This window comes from Apis cerana, linkage group LG8 (genome assembly GCF_029169275.1).
Source record: "Apis cerana isolate GH-2021 linkage group LG8, AcerK_1.0, whole genome shotgun sequence".
Classification (NCBI taxonomy): Eukaryota; Metazoa; Arthropoda; class Insecta; order Hymenoptera; family Apidae; genus Apis; species Apis cerana.
Window position 1 is genome coordinate 3484566 of NC_083859.1, and position 17939 is coordinate 3502504.

General features: G+C 26.1%; 3 protein-coding genes across 3 annotated transcripts; 2 read left to right on the forward strand and 1 right to left on the reverse strand.

Moving 5' to 3' along the window:
* The first annotated feature begins 96 nt into the window (after positions 1-96).
* On the forward strand, positions 97-4584 carry LOC107995342 (ubiquitin carboxyl-terminal hydrolase 20). Its single transcript, XM_017052794.3, has 4 exons — positions 97-895; positions 1018-2772; positions 2877-3148; positions 3240-4584. The coding sequence occupies exons 1-4, from the start codon at positions 477-479 to the stop codon at positions 3539-3541; spliced, it is 2748 nt and encodes a 915-aa protein (XP_016908283.1). The 5' UTR covers positions 97-476; the 3' UTR covers positions 3542-4584.
* Positions 4585-5166: 582 nt separating this feature from the next.
* On the forward strand, positions 5167-9974 carry LOC107995375 (vesicular inhibitory amino acid transporter). Its single transcript, XM_017052843.3, has 4 exons — positions 5167-5969; positions 6631-6934; positions 7089-7218; positions 7315-9974. The coding sequence occupies exons 2-4, from the start codon at positions 6648-6650 to the stop codon at positions 8497-8499; spliced, it is 1602 nt and encodes a 533-aa protein (XP_016908332.1). The 5' UTR covers positions 5167-5969; positions 6631-6647; the 3' UTR covers positions 8500-9974.
* Positions 9975-15180: 5206 nt separating this feature from the next.
* Positions 15181-17638, reverse strand: LOC107995264 (ER degradation-enhancing alpha-mannosidase-like protein 2). The gene has a single exon (XM_017052649.3). The coding sequence runs from the start codon at positions 17329-17331 to the stop codon at positions 15265-15267; it is 2067 nt and encodes a 688-aa protein (XP_016908138.2). The 5' UTR covers positions 17332-17638; the 3' UTR covers positions 15181-15264.
* Between the last annotated feature and the right edge of the window lie 301 nt (positions 17639-17939).

Sequence of the window (17939 nt, forward strand, 5' to 3'; positions counted from 1 at the left end):
CTAACAACGCGACATCTATCGTAACGAATATTTTTAAATAAATATTATATAATTAATATTACTATATATAAATTATCAACTTTTGATATAAATATATATTTGAAATAAAAGTTCATGTGAATTATATTTTTTTAATTTAATTTTAATATAATTTACAAAAGAAAAGTAATATACAAATTTAAGTTTCAATTCGATTATCGATTGTAACATGTACACCAACTTATATTCTTTCTCTTATATTGGCTATTCGATTATAATAGCTAATTTTCTGGATACAACTATCTCCAATGACAATCGTTTTCGTGGATAATGTTCGATTACCAAGAACGACATGTCCCAATCAGGTTAGAAAATGATTATAATTTTATTCGAGTCGCGTGTAAACCAAATTTAGACGAATGTGAAAAACTAAAGTGTACGCGCGATTTCGCGTCCTACGATCAGTAATAATCGACAGGACAAATATCAAAATCCAAATGCCTTTAATTTCGAGGAATTGTCCTCATATCGCCAATCGTGGTGATCTTGCTTTTATTGAGATCGTCGTGTCTCAAAAGGAAAGATTTAAAAAATGTAGTGAATGTGATACGGATGGGCCTAATTTATGGTTATGTTTGTTTCCTGATTGTCGTTGGGTCGGATGTCCAGAAACACATTTGGATCACAGTACTGTACACAACCAAAAATTTCCTAATCATTGTGCTCATATGAATCTTTCTACAAATCGTATATGGTGTTACTCTTGTAAAAGAGAAGTTATAACTAGGCATGTACCATCACCATCAATATCACCTACTCAAGTGGATATAAAAACACAAAATAATAAGTTTTCTGGTGATGCACCTATTAATATAGATTGTAAAACTGATGATCTTAATCGACTTATATTGGATAAGTAAGTATTATAATTATTTTTTTCATAAATATTCTTTATATATATTTTTAAAAATAGTAATGTTATAAATTTTTGACATACAAGTTTTTAAAAAATAAACATCTTCTTGTTCTTATAAATAGGTTCTATGGAGAGCTTATAAATAGAGTAAATTATGAAAAAGATAGATTATTTAATGAAAAATCTGGTGATTCACCAGATAGTACAGATTCAGATGAGAGTAAAGATTTTTCTGGAAAACCAAGGGGTCTTGTTGGTCTTCAAAACATTGGTAATACATGTTATATGAATGCAGCACTTCAAGCTTTATCAAATGTACATCCTTTGACTCAATTCTTTTTGGATTGTGGTCATGTGGTTAGCTATATGTCCAAAGATAGAAAGCCTGGTTTAAGTTTAAGCTATTTAAACCTTATTCGAGATATGTGGAATAGAAAAACAAGAGGATATGTTGTACCACATGGAATATTATCTGGTATTCGAACAGTTCATCCAATGTTTAGAGGATATCACCAACATGATACTCAAGAATTTTTAAGATGTTTTATGGATCAACTACATGAAGAATTAAAAGAACATATTGAAGATGATCGTGACAATATATTGAGATTGAAGGGATTAGGAGAACAATCTTCAGATGAAGATGAAACCGAAATTGATGGAAATGGTTCTAGCCAATCAGATGCTGAATATGAAACTTGTGATTCTGGAGTAAGTGAACAAAGTTCTCTTAGTGATGAAGGTGAACGTGGTACAAAAAGAAGATATTCTCGGGTATCTCAGACAGAAAAATTAAGAAGTAAATTTACAAATAGAAGCATCAAAAAATCAACTGTAGATCAACCATTTTCTCAGCCACAAAGATCAACACAAAATTCACCTGTGAAATACAGAACTAAAAAACAAATGAAAACACGAAGTATCATTAGTGATATATTTGATGGAAAACTTTTAAGTAGCGTACAATGTCTAACTTGTGATAGAATTTCAACAAGAGTAGAAACTTTTCAAGATTTGTCATTACCCATTCCAAGTAGAGATCATATTGATATGTTACATCAAGGACCTTTAACACCACAGAAAGCAGGACCATGTTCTGATGTTGTATATGTGACTAATCAATCTGGTTGGCTATCATGGTTTTTGCAATGGATGCGTTCTTGGTTCTGGGGACCAGTTGTTAGTCTTCATGATTGTCTTTCTGCATTTTTTAGTGCAGATGAACTTAAAGGAGATAATATGTACAGTTGTGAGAAGTGTAATAAGCTACGTAATGGAATTAAATTTTCAAAAGTTTTAGAGCTACCTGAAATATTATGTGTCCACTTAAAAAGATTTCGTCATGAATTAATGTTTAGCTCAAAAATAGCAAATTATGTTTCATTTCCATTAGAAGGCTTAGATATGCGACCATATTTACATAAGGAATGTGTATCCAAAGTAACAATGTATGATTTAATATCGGTCATTTGTCATCATGGAACAGCTGGTGGTGGTCATTATACTTGTTATGCATTAAATCCTATTGTTAATAAATGGTTTGAATTTGATGATCAATGTGTCACAGAAGTCTCATCAGAAACTGTAAAACATTGTGAGGCTTATGTATTATTTTATAAAAAGTGGTCACCAGAAATGTTACAGCTGCGTGATAAAACTATGGAATTGATGGAAATTTCATCTAGAGAATTATCTGATTTGAATTTTTTCGTATCACGACAATGGATAAATCGTTTTAACACATTTTCGGAACCAGGACCTATAGATAATTCTGATTTTCTTTGTCCACATGGTGGTGTTAATCCTGTTAGAGCACAATTTGTAGATAAACTTAGTATGCCTATTCCACAAGCAGTTTGGGAATATTTATATAATACGTAAGTGTTACATAAAATATATATATTTTTCAAGTTTTTAAAAATTATTTTTTTAATTATGAAATAATTGGAATTTAAGTTCATTAATTAAAATATTATTTCAGATTTGGAGGAGGTCCTGCATGTACACATTTATACGAATGCCCAGTTTGTGAAGAAAAATATGAATCATTACAGAAAAGGAGACAATATGAAATGGAAATATTTCAACAATTAAATCATAATACTGATAATCCTACTGCTATATATGGATTGGCTATGGCTTGGTTACGTCAATGGCAAAGTTTTGTTCGTGGTAAAGAGACTCAGCCACCTGGACCAATTGACAACAATTCTATTATAATAAATAAAAATGGTCAAAATATCCTTAAAGTTGGTAAGTTTTAAATTAAAATATATTCAAATTTGTAATAAATTTATATATAACATATTTATAATAAATATATTAATATAATAATTATATATAGGTTCAGATTATGGACAAATACCAGAAGAACTCTGGCAATTTTTTTTAACTACATATGGTGGAGGACCAGAATTAATGTTGCATTCATGTCAAAGACCTGTCTCTGCTCAGTCTAATGTATCATTACATTCCACTTCAAATTCAAATTTAGATCAGAATTTTAAATCTAATCGTATAGAAGCTAAATCCAATAAACTCTGTATGACTAGGAGTTCTGAAACAATTTCACAACCAGATAGTGCTATTGAAAGTTTAACTTCAGATAGTGATTCACATCAAACACAGAGAGATGTCAGTGAGTAAATTCAATATTCTATTATTATATATACAAATGAAAGCTTCCACATGGACCCTAAAGTTATAATTGATATCCTTATATAAAAGAATTAATTTTTAATTGTCATATCCTAGTTATGTTACAGATTATAGTTAGATTTATAAAACAAAAGTAACTTCTTTGATAAAACTATTTGCACAGTACTATTTGTACAATATTTGAAAATTGTGGAACATTATATAAAAATTTTAAGAAATGTCTATATATCTCATGGCATTTGCTTGTGTGTTTTTTGTTTATCACTATGTGCAATTTAATGTAAATTTGTGGGTGTTAAGTGTATTTGGTGGGCAATTAGTTAGTACAAAATTTGGTATCTACGACTGTATTATTTAAAGACAAATATTTAGCTGTATTCTTAGCCTAAGCTGATGACATTATTAGTCCTCCGACTTTGGTGTTAAATTTAACACTTTTCCTCTTTGTATATTTACTATAATATCTATGTGTCATTCCTGCATATGAAATGTCCAAATTTACATATTTTCTGGTTTATATGTATTCATTAAAAAAAAAATGCATACATTATATAAATATAAGTGGAAGACTGAAAAATAAATTACAGACTTAATTTAGCAGAAATTTTTAGTTAATGAGAGTAAAATATGTCAAGTGCATGTGAAACTACAATATAATTTTACAGATAATAATACAATCAAGCTTCTTATCATAGGAAATTAGTAAGACTTCTACAACAATTAAGTTATAAATTTATTGATATATACATCTAAGTAGAAGTCAAAAGCATTTTTTGTTATGATCTCACGGCCTTATATTGTTACCAGAATTATTAAATCCAATAATTAGCGTTTAATTTGTATACAATATATTATAATGAAGAATTCATATTGTATGCGTGAAACGCTTGTTTGAATGTTATTATAATTTGAATTACAAAACGCAGGGACACAAATGATTGTAAAGTTAATATGAATTATTAATTATCACTGTGAAAAGTAACATACCTAAGATAAAATAATAAACAATTGATTTCTTTATTTATTAAAAATTATTGCTTATGATTTTCATTAATACCTTTAATATTATATCTTAGTAGATAATATTATTTTTCAAAACTATAAACAAGTATTTCTTTAAAAAGATAGATTATTGTATATAATCAATTTTATTGAGTAACTTTTCTCATTTATAAATGCAAATATTTTATATAAATTCATTATTCATTATTTTGGAATATATGAATTAAATCTATTATGATTATACAATCTTTATTGAATGCTTTATTTCCTGTTCGTCTTATTAAATGATATACTTTATTTATCTTTTAAAATATTCTTATCTATATTCTAAACAATAAGTATCAAATATTAATTATTTATATATTTTAAAAAGAAATGAAGAAGTATTTTATATTCATTTATGTAATTATTTATTTTCATCATAGAAAAGATTAATAATTCTTCTATCTTATTTGAAAAATCATTGTTTATTCTATTCTATATTCATATTTTTATATTTTACGATTAATTAATATAAAAAAAATATTTTCAAATTCAAATATCTAAAAACAAAAAATTAATTTAATTTATATTTATTATTAGCATTATATTATAAAAAAATAATGTTTATATTATTCTCATTAAACTTCCTTTTCAAAATTATTTTCCATTAAAATTCTAAAATATATATATTATCAATTTCTATAAATGAAGATTTGCTAAAGATTTGAAAAACGTCCGCTCGAATTGCGACTCCTTATAAGTTTTGATATCAGTCTCGTCTTATCAAACGTGCTTCTATGATACCAACAATGAATTCTTTTTTTCAAATTTCGATATTTTTTTAACGTCAACAAGAAATTCCTTACATGTCTTAAGAAATATACAATTGATTCAAACTAATAGATATAATACATATGATAAATTCCCCATCAGAAGTTTCCAATCAGTGAACAATTGACAATTACCGCTCTCTGGAATCTCGGTTCTTCCTAATTTCACGTGGGGAGATCTAACTTTGAACTACAGTACTGATGTGTCGAGAGATGCCTCATGGACCACATCGATCGAGACTTGCGCGTTCGAGGGATGCTGGCCATATTCTTCTGATGTTCCAACCCCTGACACGCCAATCCCGTAGTCTATGTCGCGATTAAGGGCTCGCGATTAGGGACTCGAGGATCGCGGTAGACCGTAGACGACCATGCGGTGTCGTAGCCCACGTAGTTAGACGATTTCGTACCCTTTATTTTTCAACTATTTCCGTTCTTCGGATCGCCGCCGCTGCTGAATCCTTTCTTTTAGTTTAAGCCTTTCGCTCCACCTGGCAAAAAAATCGGGGAGATAAAAAATTAAAGGAAACTCGAGGTGAAGGAAATTACGTCTGCTTAAGATTTCTTGAAAATTGCAAGAGCGAATTTTATTCGTCGTTACGGTAAGTGAAAGCAAGAAACTTTGACCAATATTTCAAAAGCATGGGAAAAACAGAGAAATATTTCAGAGTTATAGTAGTCTTGAAAAGTTTGGAAACTATCTCGAGCATGAAGAACGATTAAATTAATTATTAAAAAGTTTATAAAGTACACGATTCAGTCGTTTAAATTTGATTATATGTGTACGAAGAATATCTTGAATTTTAAGTCGAATGAAATCGTGTCAAGTTATATGTACATTCTTCTCATTCAATCAAAATGATATGATCTGTATGTAATTTAATACATCTGATATTTTTTTAATAATATTAAAACGAAAGAATTAATTGAAAAGTCGAAGTGAAATTTCGAAGTCAATGTGTTTAAAATAAGAAAAAGTTTTGTTATAAAAATATCTTATTACAATTATAAACTTTTCAATTGCTATAATAATTTTATATATTTTTTATTCTTTTTAAATATATTATTTTCAATTTACAAGTTAATCGAATATATTCCTCTTAAATTACATTTCTATATTGGCATTTCATCATTTTGTGTATACCAGAGAAATGTGAATTATTCTGTAACCAATATTGAATAATTCACTGAACTTAGATGCTAACTTGTAATTATATTAGATTCCATATACATATTTTAATTGTAAAATTAATTTTCTTTCAGAAGTAACGAATTAAACAATGACTCATTTTCGCGGATTCTATATACCAACCCTGGGAGCAACATTTAACGTTGCTTGGGAAACATTGAAAGCTAAATGGCCAGAGAACAGCCCCTGTATGGAGCTTATCCGTGGCAGTGGTCCAGATCAAAAACAAGCACCGGGACAAAGTGGACATGCACAGTTCAAATCGTTCGACGAAGGCCATGATAATACGGAAATGATGACTATGAATGGAGATCAAGCGTATCGGGACCAGAATAACGTAGCCATCGCTGAGGATTCCTTCAGCTATCAAAGAAACGGGTAAATAAACGAGTGTGTAAAATAAAATGATATTACAATAGATAAAAATAAATCTCTTAACACTATTTTTTTTGAACATCATCAATTTTTTGAATTAAGCAATGATATTATAAATATTACATTTTATTTCGAGATATGCAATTTGATATTACAGGGACAAAGTTAGAACTGGAAGTGTAAGTAGCGGTGAATTTAGCGAATATGACGAAGGTGGCGGCGAATTTGGTTCAGGAGTAAAAATCAATGAATGGCAGGCTGCGTGGAATGTTACAAACGCTATACAGGTATTTTTTATTTCGCGATTCATTCAATCGGCAATTCTTTAAGATGTACAGGACAGAGGGAAATCGGAAAGATATCTTCATCTATTCTTCTTTCAGGGTATGTTTATCGTGTCATTGCCATTCGCTGTATTACGAGGCGGTTATTGGGCTATCGCTGCAATGATCGGTATCGCGCATATCTGTTGTTACACTGGCAAGATACTCGTCGAATGTTTGTACGAGCTTGACACGACAACTGGACAACGCGTACGCGTACGAGACTCGTATGTGGCAATCGCCAAAGAATGTTTTGGACCTACCTGGGGTGCCAGAGCGGTGAATATCGCGCAGATAATCGAACTGCTAATGACTTGTATCCTATACGTGGTCGTCTGCGGTGATCTCATGATAGGAACTTTCCCGGAAGGCGCAATCGATACTAGAAGTTGGATGATGTTAACCGGAATATTTTTACTGCCCCTCGGTTTCCTCAAGTCTCTGCAACACGTCTCGGTGCTCAGCTTTTGGTGCACGATGTCTCATTTGTTCATAAATGCCATCATCGTCGGTTATTGCCTTTTAGAGATCGGTGATTGGGGTTGGTCCAAAGTGAAATGGACGATCGATCTGGAGAATTTCCCGATCTCTCTTGGCGTGATCGTGTTCAGCTATACCTCGCAAATATTTCTACCCACGCTGGAGGGCAATCTGATCGATCGTTCGAAGTTCGATTGGATGTTGAATTGGAGTCACATCGCGGCCGCCGCGTTTAAATCGCTCTTCGGTTGGATCTGTTTTCTAACTTTCCAAAACGATACGCAGCAAGTGATCACGAATAATTTACACTCGGCCGGTTTCAAAGGTCTGGTGAATTTCTGCTTGGTCGTCAAGGCCATGCTATCGTATCCATTACCTTATTATGCGGCCTGCGAGCTCCTCGAGCGAGCATTCTTCAGAGGTAAACCGAAAACTTATTTTCCAACGATATGGACCGTGGACCGTGAATTGAAAGTTTGGGGTTTGGCGTGGAGAATTGGCGTGATCGTTTTCACCATTCTTATGGCAATATTTATACCGCATTTCAGTATCCTTATGGGTTTCATAGGCTCCTTCACCGGTACCATGTTGTCGTTTATATGGCCCTGTTACTTTCATTTAAAACTGAAGAGAAATTCCATGGAATGGAGCGCGGTCGCCTACGATTGCTTCGTGATTTTTCTCGGAGTTCTTTTTGGCGTGATCGGTGTATACGATTCAGGCTCCGCCTTGATCAATGCCTTTGAAATAGGTTTACCGTTTTGAACGAACCCTCGTTGTTCATCACTCTTCTTCGATCTTCACTCGCCTCTTTTAAGGAAACAGAAGAATGATATTACACGTGTAGATACATTAATGCTTAAGGGAACCATCGAATTATAGCTTGCGTCAATTGATTCTTAGCATTACGTTGAAACGGTGATTTCATTAATATTCAATCATTATCTTATTACATGTGTCACGCATGTAATTGAGTAATAAACACAGTACGAAATCTTCGTACGTATCACTTATAGGGGTTGCAGTGTACAATCCGCAAATAAAAATTCCCTTGAAAATATGAAATATAATTCAATCAACGCGACGACGTCTATATTTTTGCTGGTTTCGAATGTTTTTAACGTTAATCGTATATAAGGATGAAAAAAAAATATTATAATCGCGTATCGACGCTTAGGGAAATTCTATATATAAAAAAAAAAAAAAAAAAAGAAAAAGAAAAATATATCCCACTTCGCTCCATCAAGTAGATATAAAAATTCGTTCGATCGAAAGCTATACAAAAGAGATGTTTTGAGATTGTATATTTATATTCAACCAGAACTTACACATATCTAGCAAATGATCTATTTAAGACGAGAAAATTTAGTAGAAGAAAAATGAAAAAAAAAGAAAAAAAAAAAAGATCTATTCGCGTATACAGTTCGGCTTGGACGTGTGTTCTTCTACATCCTTCTCTCTGGTTTCTACGTCTTCCTTTCTCCATTAAGAAAAATCGTCGAGATTCAGGGGCTTTCTAGGCAACATATAGACTACTATTCAGTACGCAGTAAACATGACAATACATATTATTGCTGGTTGTAAGTGATCGATGTCTTCCATAATACGTTTACAAAAGCGTATATATCGTACGTACAAGTTAACTACTGTTATGCAGATTTCAGGATTTTATAATCATGATTGCGGGTCTTGTAATTTCTATCTACACGTTGATTAATCACGCTGCGATCGGGGAGGCGTTTTCATTGTTAAATATACAATTTAGTCGATTTCATTGAGCGAAAAAAAGAGAAGATGACAACGTTTCGTATTATGGTTAAAACTTGAGGATTTTAGCTGCCAACGCGTTTAACAAGTTATAGCACATACTATACTCTCCACTAACGTCTCCTCGTCATCCAAGCGAATGCAAATACATATGTAATCAAGTTATGTACGAACGAGTACAATTAGTTGTATAATCCAACGTCTTCCAAAGGCCTTTATAGGTCTGCATAGTTCACGTTAGTTTAAGCAATATGAATGTAGATGAACTAGTAATTCAGAAAAAGCTGCGAGATGCTCTCAAGTTGAATTAATTTAAATATCATACATGTATTAAGAATTTTAAGTTTTTGCGTAGATATGAATCTATACAATTGTTGCTGTTTCAATTGTTTCTCTAAATTTTAAACATATCCATGTCCATCAGAAATTTTTTTTTCACGTTTCGCTTAACATTACATATTATGTATATAAAGGGAGAAACAAAAGAATCAAATGATTTTGATGAATATAAGAAGTATCGAGCAGTATCAATTATTATATTAATTTTTACGATTTAAAAAAAGTGTCACGTTTCTCAATTTAAGCTTTAGCAATATATGTGGATAAAAGTTGAAAGTATGACATGCTATTAATATCAAGAATTGAATATCGGTTTAATATTTAAATGTTTTATAGGCAAAGTACAGGTAAAACGAAATGAAAAATTAGAAGGAACAAAAGAAACATATATGAATATTATTGTAACGAGATTAGCTTTAATATATGGTTAAATAATATTAACATTAACATTATTTAATAATTAATTTAATTAATTAATTTAAATAGAATTAAAAAATTCTATTTATATTTTCTTCATTTCGAACAATTTCAATGATTTTTTTTCGATCGCAATTTTTTTTTAAATAAGTATTGAAAATAGTAGAGAAAAAGATAAGAACGTATAAATAAGAGAAAGGGGATCTCGCAGTCACAAAAGTATATTATTTAAATGATGAAACGATAATATTTATGAAACGAGTCTTCCAATGATGTCTTCCAAAATGATAATGATAAATTAATATAATACGATCTATTGATCAAAGAAAATTTTTGTCAATGATATTAAACGTTATATTGAAAAGTTATAGAAATTAAGCGTTAATTATTAAGGCTATGATCAAATTTAATGTATAAGTATTTAAAAACCATACGCTAATTATTTTAGTAGTTTTTTTCTTTTTCTCGAGAAATCATTTTCTTTCTTAAACATCATCATATATTCAAAGTAAATTAAAAACATAATATTGCCTTTTATTTAAAAGAAGATATTTCAAAAAAAAAAAAATAAAATTGATATATAAATTCGTATATATATATATAAAACGTCAATCTCTTATTTTAAATTAAATACATAACACAGTTTTCATTATAATTGCTGACCAAAAGAAAAAAGAAATAATTATTAAATAAAATAAAATATGACGTATAAAAATATCATTAATTTTGAATTTAAAAAAATATTCATGTTTTAACATCAATTAATATTTTCTAATCACTGAATATTAATCATTATCTATATGTACATAAAAGTACATGTTATTAATTTTAAATAATATAGAATGTTTATTTTATGAAGAAAATATTTATAATACAATGTTTTATGATTTTAGATATACATTAATATTCTTTAAATTTTGTTTGATCTAAAAAACGATTTAATACGAAAAAAATATTTGATTGTAATGTACAAAAAAATGTCCATTTTTAAGTTGAAATAAAAGTTTCTTTTTGACAATATAAGTTTATTAATCAGATATATATCGGTATATTTTATTTTTTTTTTTATTTTTTTACAGAATTTTCTAATCATAATAACTATTAAAGTAATATTTTTTTAAGTCTTTCTTAAATTGATTAGAAGAAAATGTTTTTAATAGTAAAGAAATTAAAAATATATATATACATATAAGATTAATAAAATAATCAGAAAGATATCAGAAATAAAAAAATAATATGTTAATATGAAATAATTAGAAATTTAATTTATATATCACTTTTTTATTAAAAAATATATATTTGTAAAATATCAAATGAAAATCAAAGAATTTTCTGTAATAATTAAATATGTCAAATATGATTATTTGTCAATTTTGCTTTTAAATATAGATATTTACAATGTATAAATATTCATATTAGTTTATAAATTATTGTATGATTTGAGAATTGATGAATATTTAATTGATATTTGTATGCAAGGATTGTTATATTTATTTGACAAAAAAATTACGCGCTTTTAAAGGGCTTTTAAAAAGCTCAAAAACATAAATATCTTTCGCGATATATCAAAAATAACCTTATTAATGTTGTAATTCAATAAAAATATATAGATATTATATGAAACGATGTAAAATGGACTTCCTTGGATATACATATTATTTATACATATATATATATATATATATGTATATTTATACATATATATATATATATATATGTATAAATTGTACACGTATATGTATGTAATATATAATTTATATATGTATATATAGATAAAATAGATATATACATGTATAAATACATGTATAAAAAATAACAAATGAAAATATATTATCAAAATTTTACACATGCGCCATTTACTTTCATAAAATACTTAAGATTCCTCTATATAATGTTCAAAATCATAAGAAATAACATTTTTTAAAAAAATATATACTATTTAAATCAAATCATATTTAATCAGTATAGTAGAAAAAATTATATAATTAATTTTTTGATAAAATAATTTGAAAATTATTTTAATATCTCTTCTTTTATTTTCAAATAACTTTTATTTTCAAGCAAAACTAAAATAAAAAATGGAAAACTAAAATAAAAATTTGAAAATAAAAATGAATTTAATCGTTTTTTGTTATTTTAATTAATAAAGTTTATAATCTATATTATAATATAGATTTAATACAATTTCTATTTATTTTAATGTTTTCACTTTTATTTATAAAAAAAAGAGTAACTTTCTCTGCAACAAAAAGTATCTGAAAACCATAAATATCTAGTTCGGTTATGCTCTAAATGCTCTTTATAACTACATAAAGAGTTTGTTTCCATCGGGAAATATCATTAAATTTATATTTATCACTATGAAACTATTGGTAAGTTGTATAATATTATATTGATTATATTGATTATTATAGATTAATAATATTTTTTTCTATTTTAAAACAAAAATATTTTTATTCTTTCAGAAAATTGTTAGCTTATTTTGTTTTCTTATTATATTAATTATTTTTGTAAATGCAAAAAATAGTACAAAAGAAACATTTATACAAAACGACGCTATGGAAATTGGTAAGATTGAAAATACATAACGTGTCTTCACATAATTATTTATAAATTAATTAAAATTATCTAACATATCTAACATCACACGAAATTTTATTAATTTTATTATTTTCTTTACATTTATTTTCAATATTGTTATGTGTACATTACGATAAGTATAAAATTAAAATATAAAATAAAGTAAAATAATTTATTTTATATATTTATTTTATAATTTTTAATTTTTATTATTATAATAATAATTATTTATTATAATAGTAATTTGATGTATTAAATTTAAATTTCATTTCAATTTCGTTTAAGTTTTATTATTTATTAATAATTATTTTATTTTATTATATTACATATTAATTCAATTTTATATATTTTTATATATTTTATATAATTTTACATAACTATTTATATATTTTATATTTTAATTTCTTTATTTTTAGATGAAGTGCCGCGTGTAAAAATAAAAGTATTTCGAAGTGCAGACAGAGAACAAAATGGGGAACAATTTGCTACTTGGGGATTTTGGATCAAACAACCAGCAATACATTAAAAAGTTAAATTTTCGTTTATATATATATTTTATAAAATACGAATTTATTCTATTATAAAATAAAACTTTAATTAATTTAAATAATTAAATTATATAAATAAATATTAATAATTTAAAAATTGATTTTTAATATAAAATAAAAAGAGATATGTAACATGTCAGTAATTAAAGGAATATAAAAAAAGGAAATGTAAAACACATGGTTATATAATTACAAGATTATAAAAAATATAAAATGTTAATAAAAAGTCAAAAATTATTTCAATGTATTTATGTATTTATTATGCAATACTCTTTTCTAATTATGTTTTATACATAACGCAATTTCTTTTTTTTTTTGTGTAACAAATTCATTTGATTTAGTCTAAATTTTATTTTTTAGTGTAAATAAAATAATTAATTTAATGAAAATTAATAAAATTCTGCAAAAATAAAATTTCTGAATCGAATATTAGAATATATAAGATCATGATTTTAAATATAATGTAAAATCATTAAAAAGAAAATCAACTGTGAATATTAAATATTGTTATTGTTATATAGCAAGACATATATAAGAAACAATAAGATATTTAAAAAATCTTTATTTATTTTGTTATAAATATTTTTTATACAAATTTTTATACAAATAATATATCTTATTTGTTTTATACATTGATATATTGATTAATTTTTTTAAATATTTATAAAATATAATAAAGACATAATTTTTTTAAGCTATTTCATCAATAATTCAATTACATCAATATATTCAAATATTTATACAATGATGCAAATATAAAGAATTAATTCAATTTTGTTCAATTAATCGTAACAATTTATTACATTTTTAAAAAGAAAATTAATATAATATAAAATATAATATATAATATAATAATTATTAATAATTTTTAATTAATTATTTAATTAATAATAATTTTTTATAAAAGTTAATATAAAAAAAAATTTTGAAATATAATTATAAAAATAAATTAATTAATATGAAAAATATATTTACTTTTTACTTCAAATTATTGATAATTCTTAACAAATTTTTTTTAAAAAATATCTAATCTAAGTACTTAATATAAGCATAGTGGAGTTAATGTGAAATATCACATATTCTCCTGCAAAAATTCTTTTCTTCAGCCATTTTTAAAGAGGCTAGCGTAACGTATCCTTATATACGCCAATCCTTTAATATAAACAATAATCTATATAACATAAAGATATATAAGATTGCGTATTATATTATGTTATAATGCTGCGTTTAATTTCACAAAATATAATTTTATTTTTGCATATAAATATTCATTTTTTTTCTCTCAGAAGCTATTAATTATTAAAAATTAAAAATTATGAAGATTATAAAGAAAGAGAAAAAATAATATTTTAACAATAAATTGATATATATAATAAAACAATTTTATAAACAGCATCATGATATAATTTTTAGCTAACTTTTTATGTATATATTCAATTTTATATCACAAAAATAATAAATGTAAAAATAATATTTTTACATTTTTTGTTAAATATAAATAAATGGTTCATTTTATTTAAAAACTTTTTTATAAGTTATTTGTAAAATATACAAATAAAATAAATATATTTTTATTTTCAAATAATATATGTTTGCTGTATATTCATTTTTATATTATTTTCATTAACAGTATATACTCAATTTGTAAGTAATTACAATATATATATATATATATATATATATATATATATATATATATGTATAATTATTATATTATTATTATTATTAATTATTAATTATTAATGACAATTACTATTAAAATATAAAAATTATTCTTAAAATAAACAAAAAAAAGTTATAGAAATTATATTTATTTATATTTATAATTATATTAGAATTTATGTATATATATACATATATAATATTATTTAAAATAATATTAAAAAAATTCTCCTATAATTGATATTCGCTGTAGAAATGACTGAGATTGACAAGATAAAAGATGATAATTTAATTTTGCAGTATTATTTGTTGGGTATAAATTTTTTTTTCTAATATTTTCAAGTAATAATTGAGGTTCAAATCTTAATTTTATATTATTTTGTTTAATAAATGATTCATTATTATTTATCATAGCAGGGGTAGAATAATGTTCATCAGAAGTACTATAAGTTTCATAAGTATCAATATTTTCACTATCATCAGCTTTATAAATTCCTGAAGGAGGTGCAGCAACTTGTACTTTTAAAGTTTCTTCTTCTGGATTATTTATGTTTATTTTATCTTCTTCTATTTTTATAGTTTCATCCACTTTATCATTTATAGCTGATAAAGGATTGATTGAATTTTCATCAATATTATTTTCTATATCATTTGTAAAAGTATGCCTCATTTCAGATAGTTTTATAATTTCAATTGATTCTTCATTATTTTCATTTTTAATATTTTTCAAATGGAATATATTATGTTCTGTATTATCTTTTTCTTTTTGATCATTTACAGGAATAAATTTCCATAATGTTGCTTTCTGATCTGAAAATAAATTCTGGCTTCTATGACAACAATATAGTGCTCCAGGATCAATAGGATGTGCTTCAGTATTAAAAATATATCCTCCTGCATCAATAATACATTGACCCCATTGTGTTTCAATAATTTCTCCTTTTTGACCAGAATTATGAATAAAATTATCAGGATCAAAAAGAAGATAAAGATATTTTGTTGTCTCTGCCAAGAAAAAGGATTCCATTCTATCAGCTTTTCGATGATCTCTAACATCGTTAATAGTTGCATAGCCACATGTAGTTTTAGCACTATGTTGCAAACTTCTTAATATATCTACTCCTACTTGTATCAAATAAGGATCCCCTGTTGCTCTATATAAATACATAACTGATTCTATAAGTTCTGGTCTTAATGGATATCCTTCTCTATTAGTACCTGCTTCAGCTTGTGGTATGTTATAAAATTCTGGTGTGAATCCAAATTGTTTCCAAACACGATGGTAATTATGTAATGATTTCATAGCATCTCCAATTTCACCAAATAAACTTAATACCCCAGGCCAATATGCATCCAAAGATTGAAATACTGGTAAAGTCACTTGACCTTTTGTCATAGAAACCCATAAATGCCAATCTTCTCGGCGAATATATTTTTCAATAGCTGCTTTATGTTCATGAAATATTGTTCCTAATAGTGGTTCTTGAAATAATAATGTACCTTTTGCTAAATATTCAAAGTAAGAATCAACTCCTGCACCAATTCCAGAATCTTGAGCTGTCCAATGACCTGTTAATACATCTACATGGTTACCTACTAGTCCAATATTTGATTTATAATAATGTAATGCTTTAATAGCATTCATAGCTACTTCTTCATATAGAGGATCCCCTGTTAATCTGGACAATGTTCCAAATTCTAATAAAAATGTACCTATTCCAGCAGTACAAGTGATACTTGTTTCACCTTCAGGTACTCCATATTTCAAATTAACAGTACCATATGGCATACCTGTTGGAGTGTCAAAAGCTGCAATTAAACGTTTTGCCATGTCTTCAGCAAGACGTAATAATGGACCATTACAAGGCCATCCTGGCTCCAAGTGAATGCCTGCTTTATGTGACAAAAGATGAGCACTAAGTAATCCTCCAACTACTCTTATATTAGTTTCAAATACAGATACATTAATATTAGCTTCAAAATTTGCTCTTGCACTTATAATTTCTGCTACACGTCGAAATTCAGAAAAATTGCCCATTACGGCAAGAGTATCCAAAGCATCGATAAGTGTTAATGAAAAACTACCCCATGTATCGAATCCATCGCAACTTAATGATCGCAATTCATCGTAAGGATAAGCATATGTCAAATAACTTGAATAAGCATGATCAAACATAGATCGTACTTCTTCTCTTAGAGTAATTAAATCTTTCTTTTCGTATTCGCGTAGCCCATTTACCCAAAATAAAAGGCCAAAATATAACCACATATCAAAAAGAAACATTTTGATTATTTAATCATTTCAGATTTTATTAATTATAATGTAAATGCATGTAAAATAAAATAATAATGTGACATTACTTGATAATGACATTAAAAATTCTTACAAACCGGTGATTATTCCGGTATAATATACGATTTATTTCTATCTATTGTACTTTGACATTATTTGGAACATGCTCACTTTATAGTATTGAATCATATGTTTTTAATTTCATTAATAAATATATAATTTATTTTTTATTTATATAATAAAAGAAAGAAAAAAATAAACACAAATATTTACTATTTTATACATATTAAAATATTTAAATATATATAATTCATATATTATTTTATTTCTAATAAAATTTTCATTCATATTTCTCTAAGCATAATACATCAAAATGAATTGAATTAAGTATTTAATAAAATATTCGAATTCTTTATATGCGATTCAATTTTTATTAGATTTTTTTAAGCAATATAAGTTTTCGTTAAAATTATTAAGAAAAATTATGATAATATAAAATATAAAATAGATATATTAAACTAATTTGAAAATAATTTGAAAATACTGATATTTAATTTTCTTATTTTAATTCCTTTTAATTTTTAAAAAAATATAATATA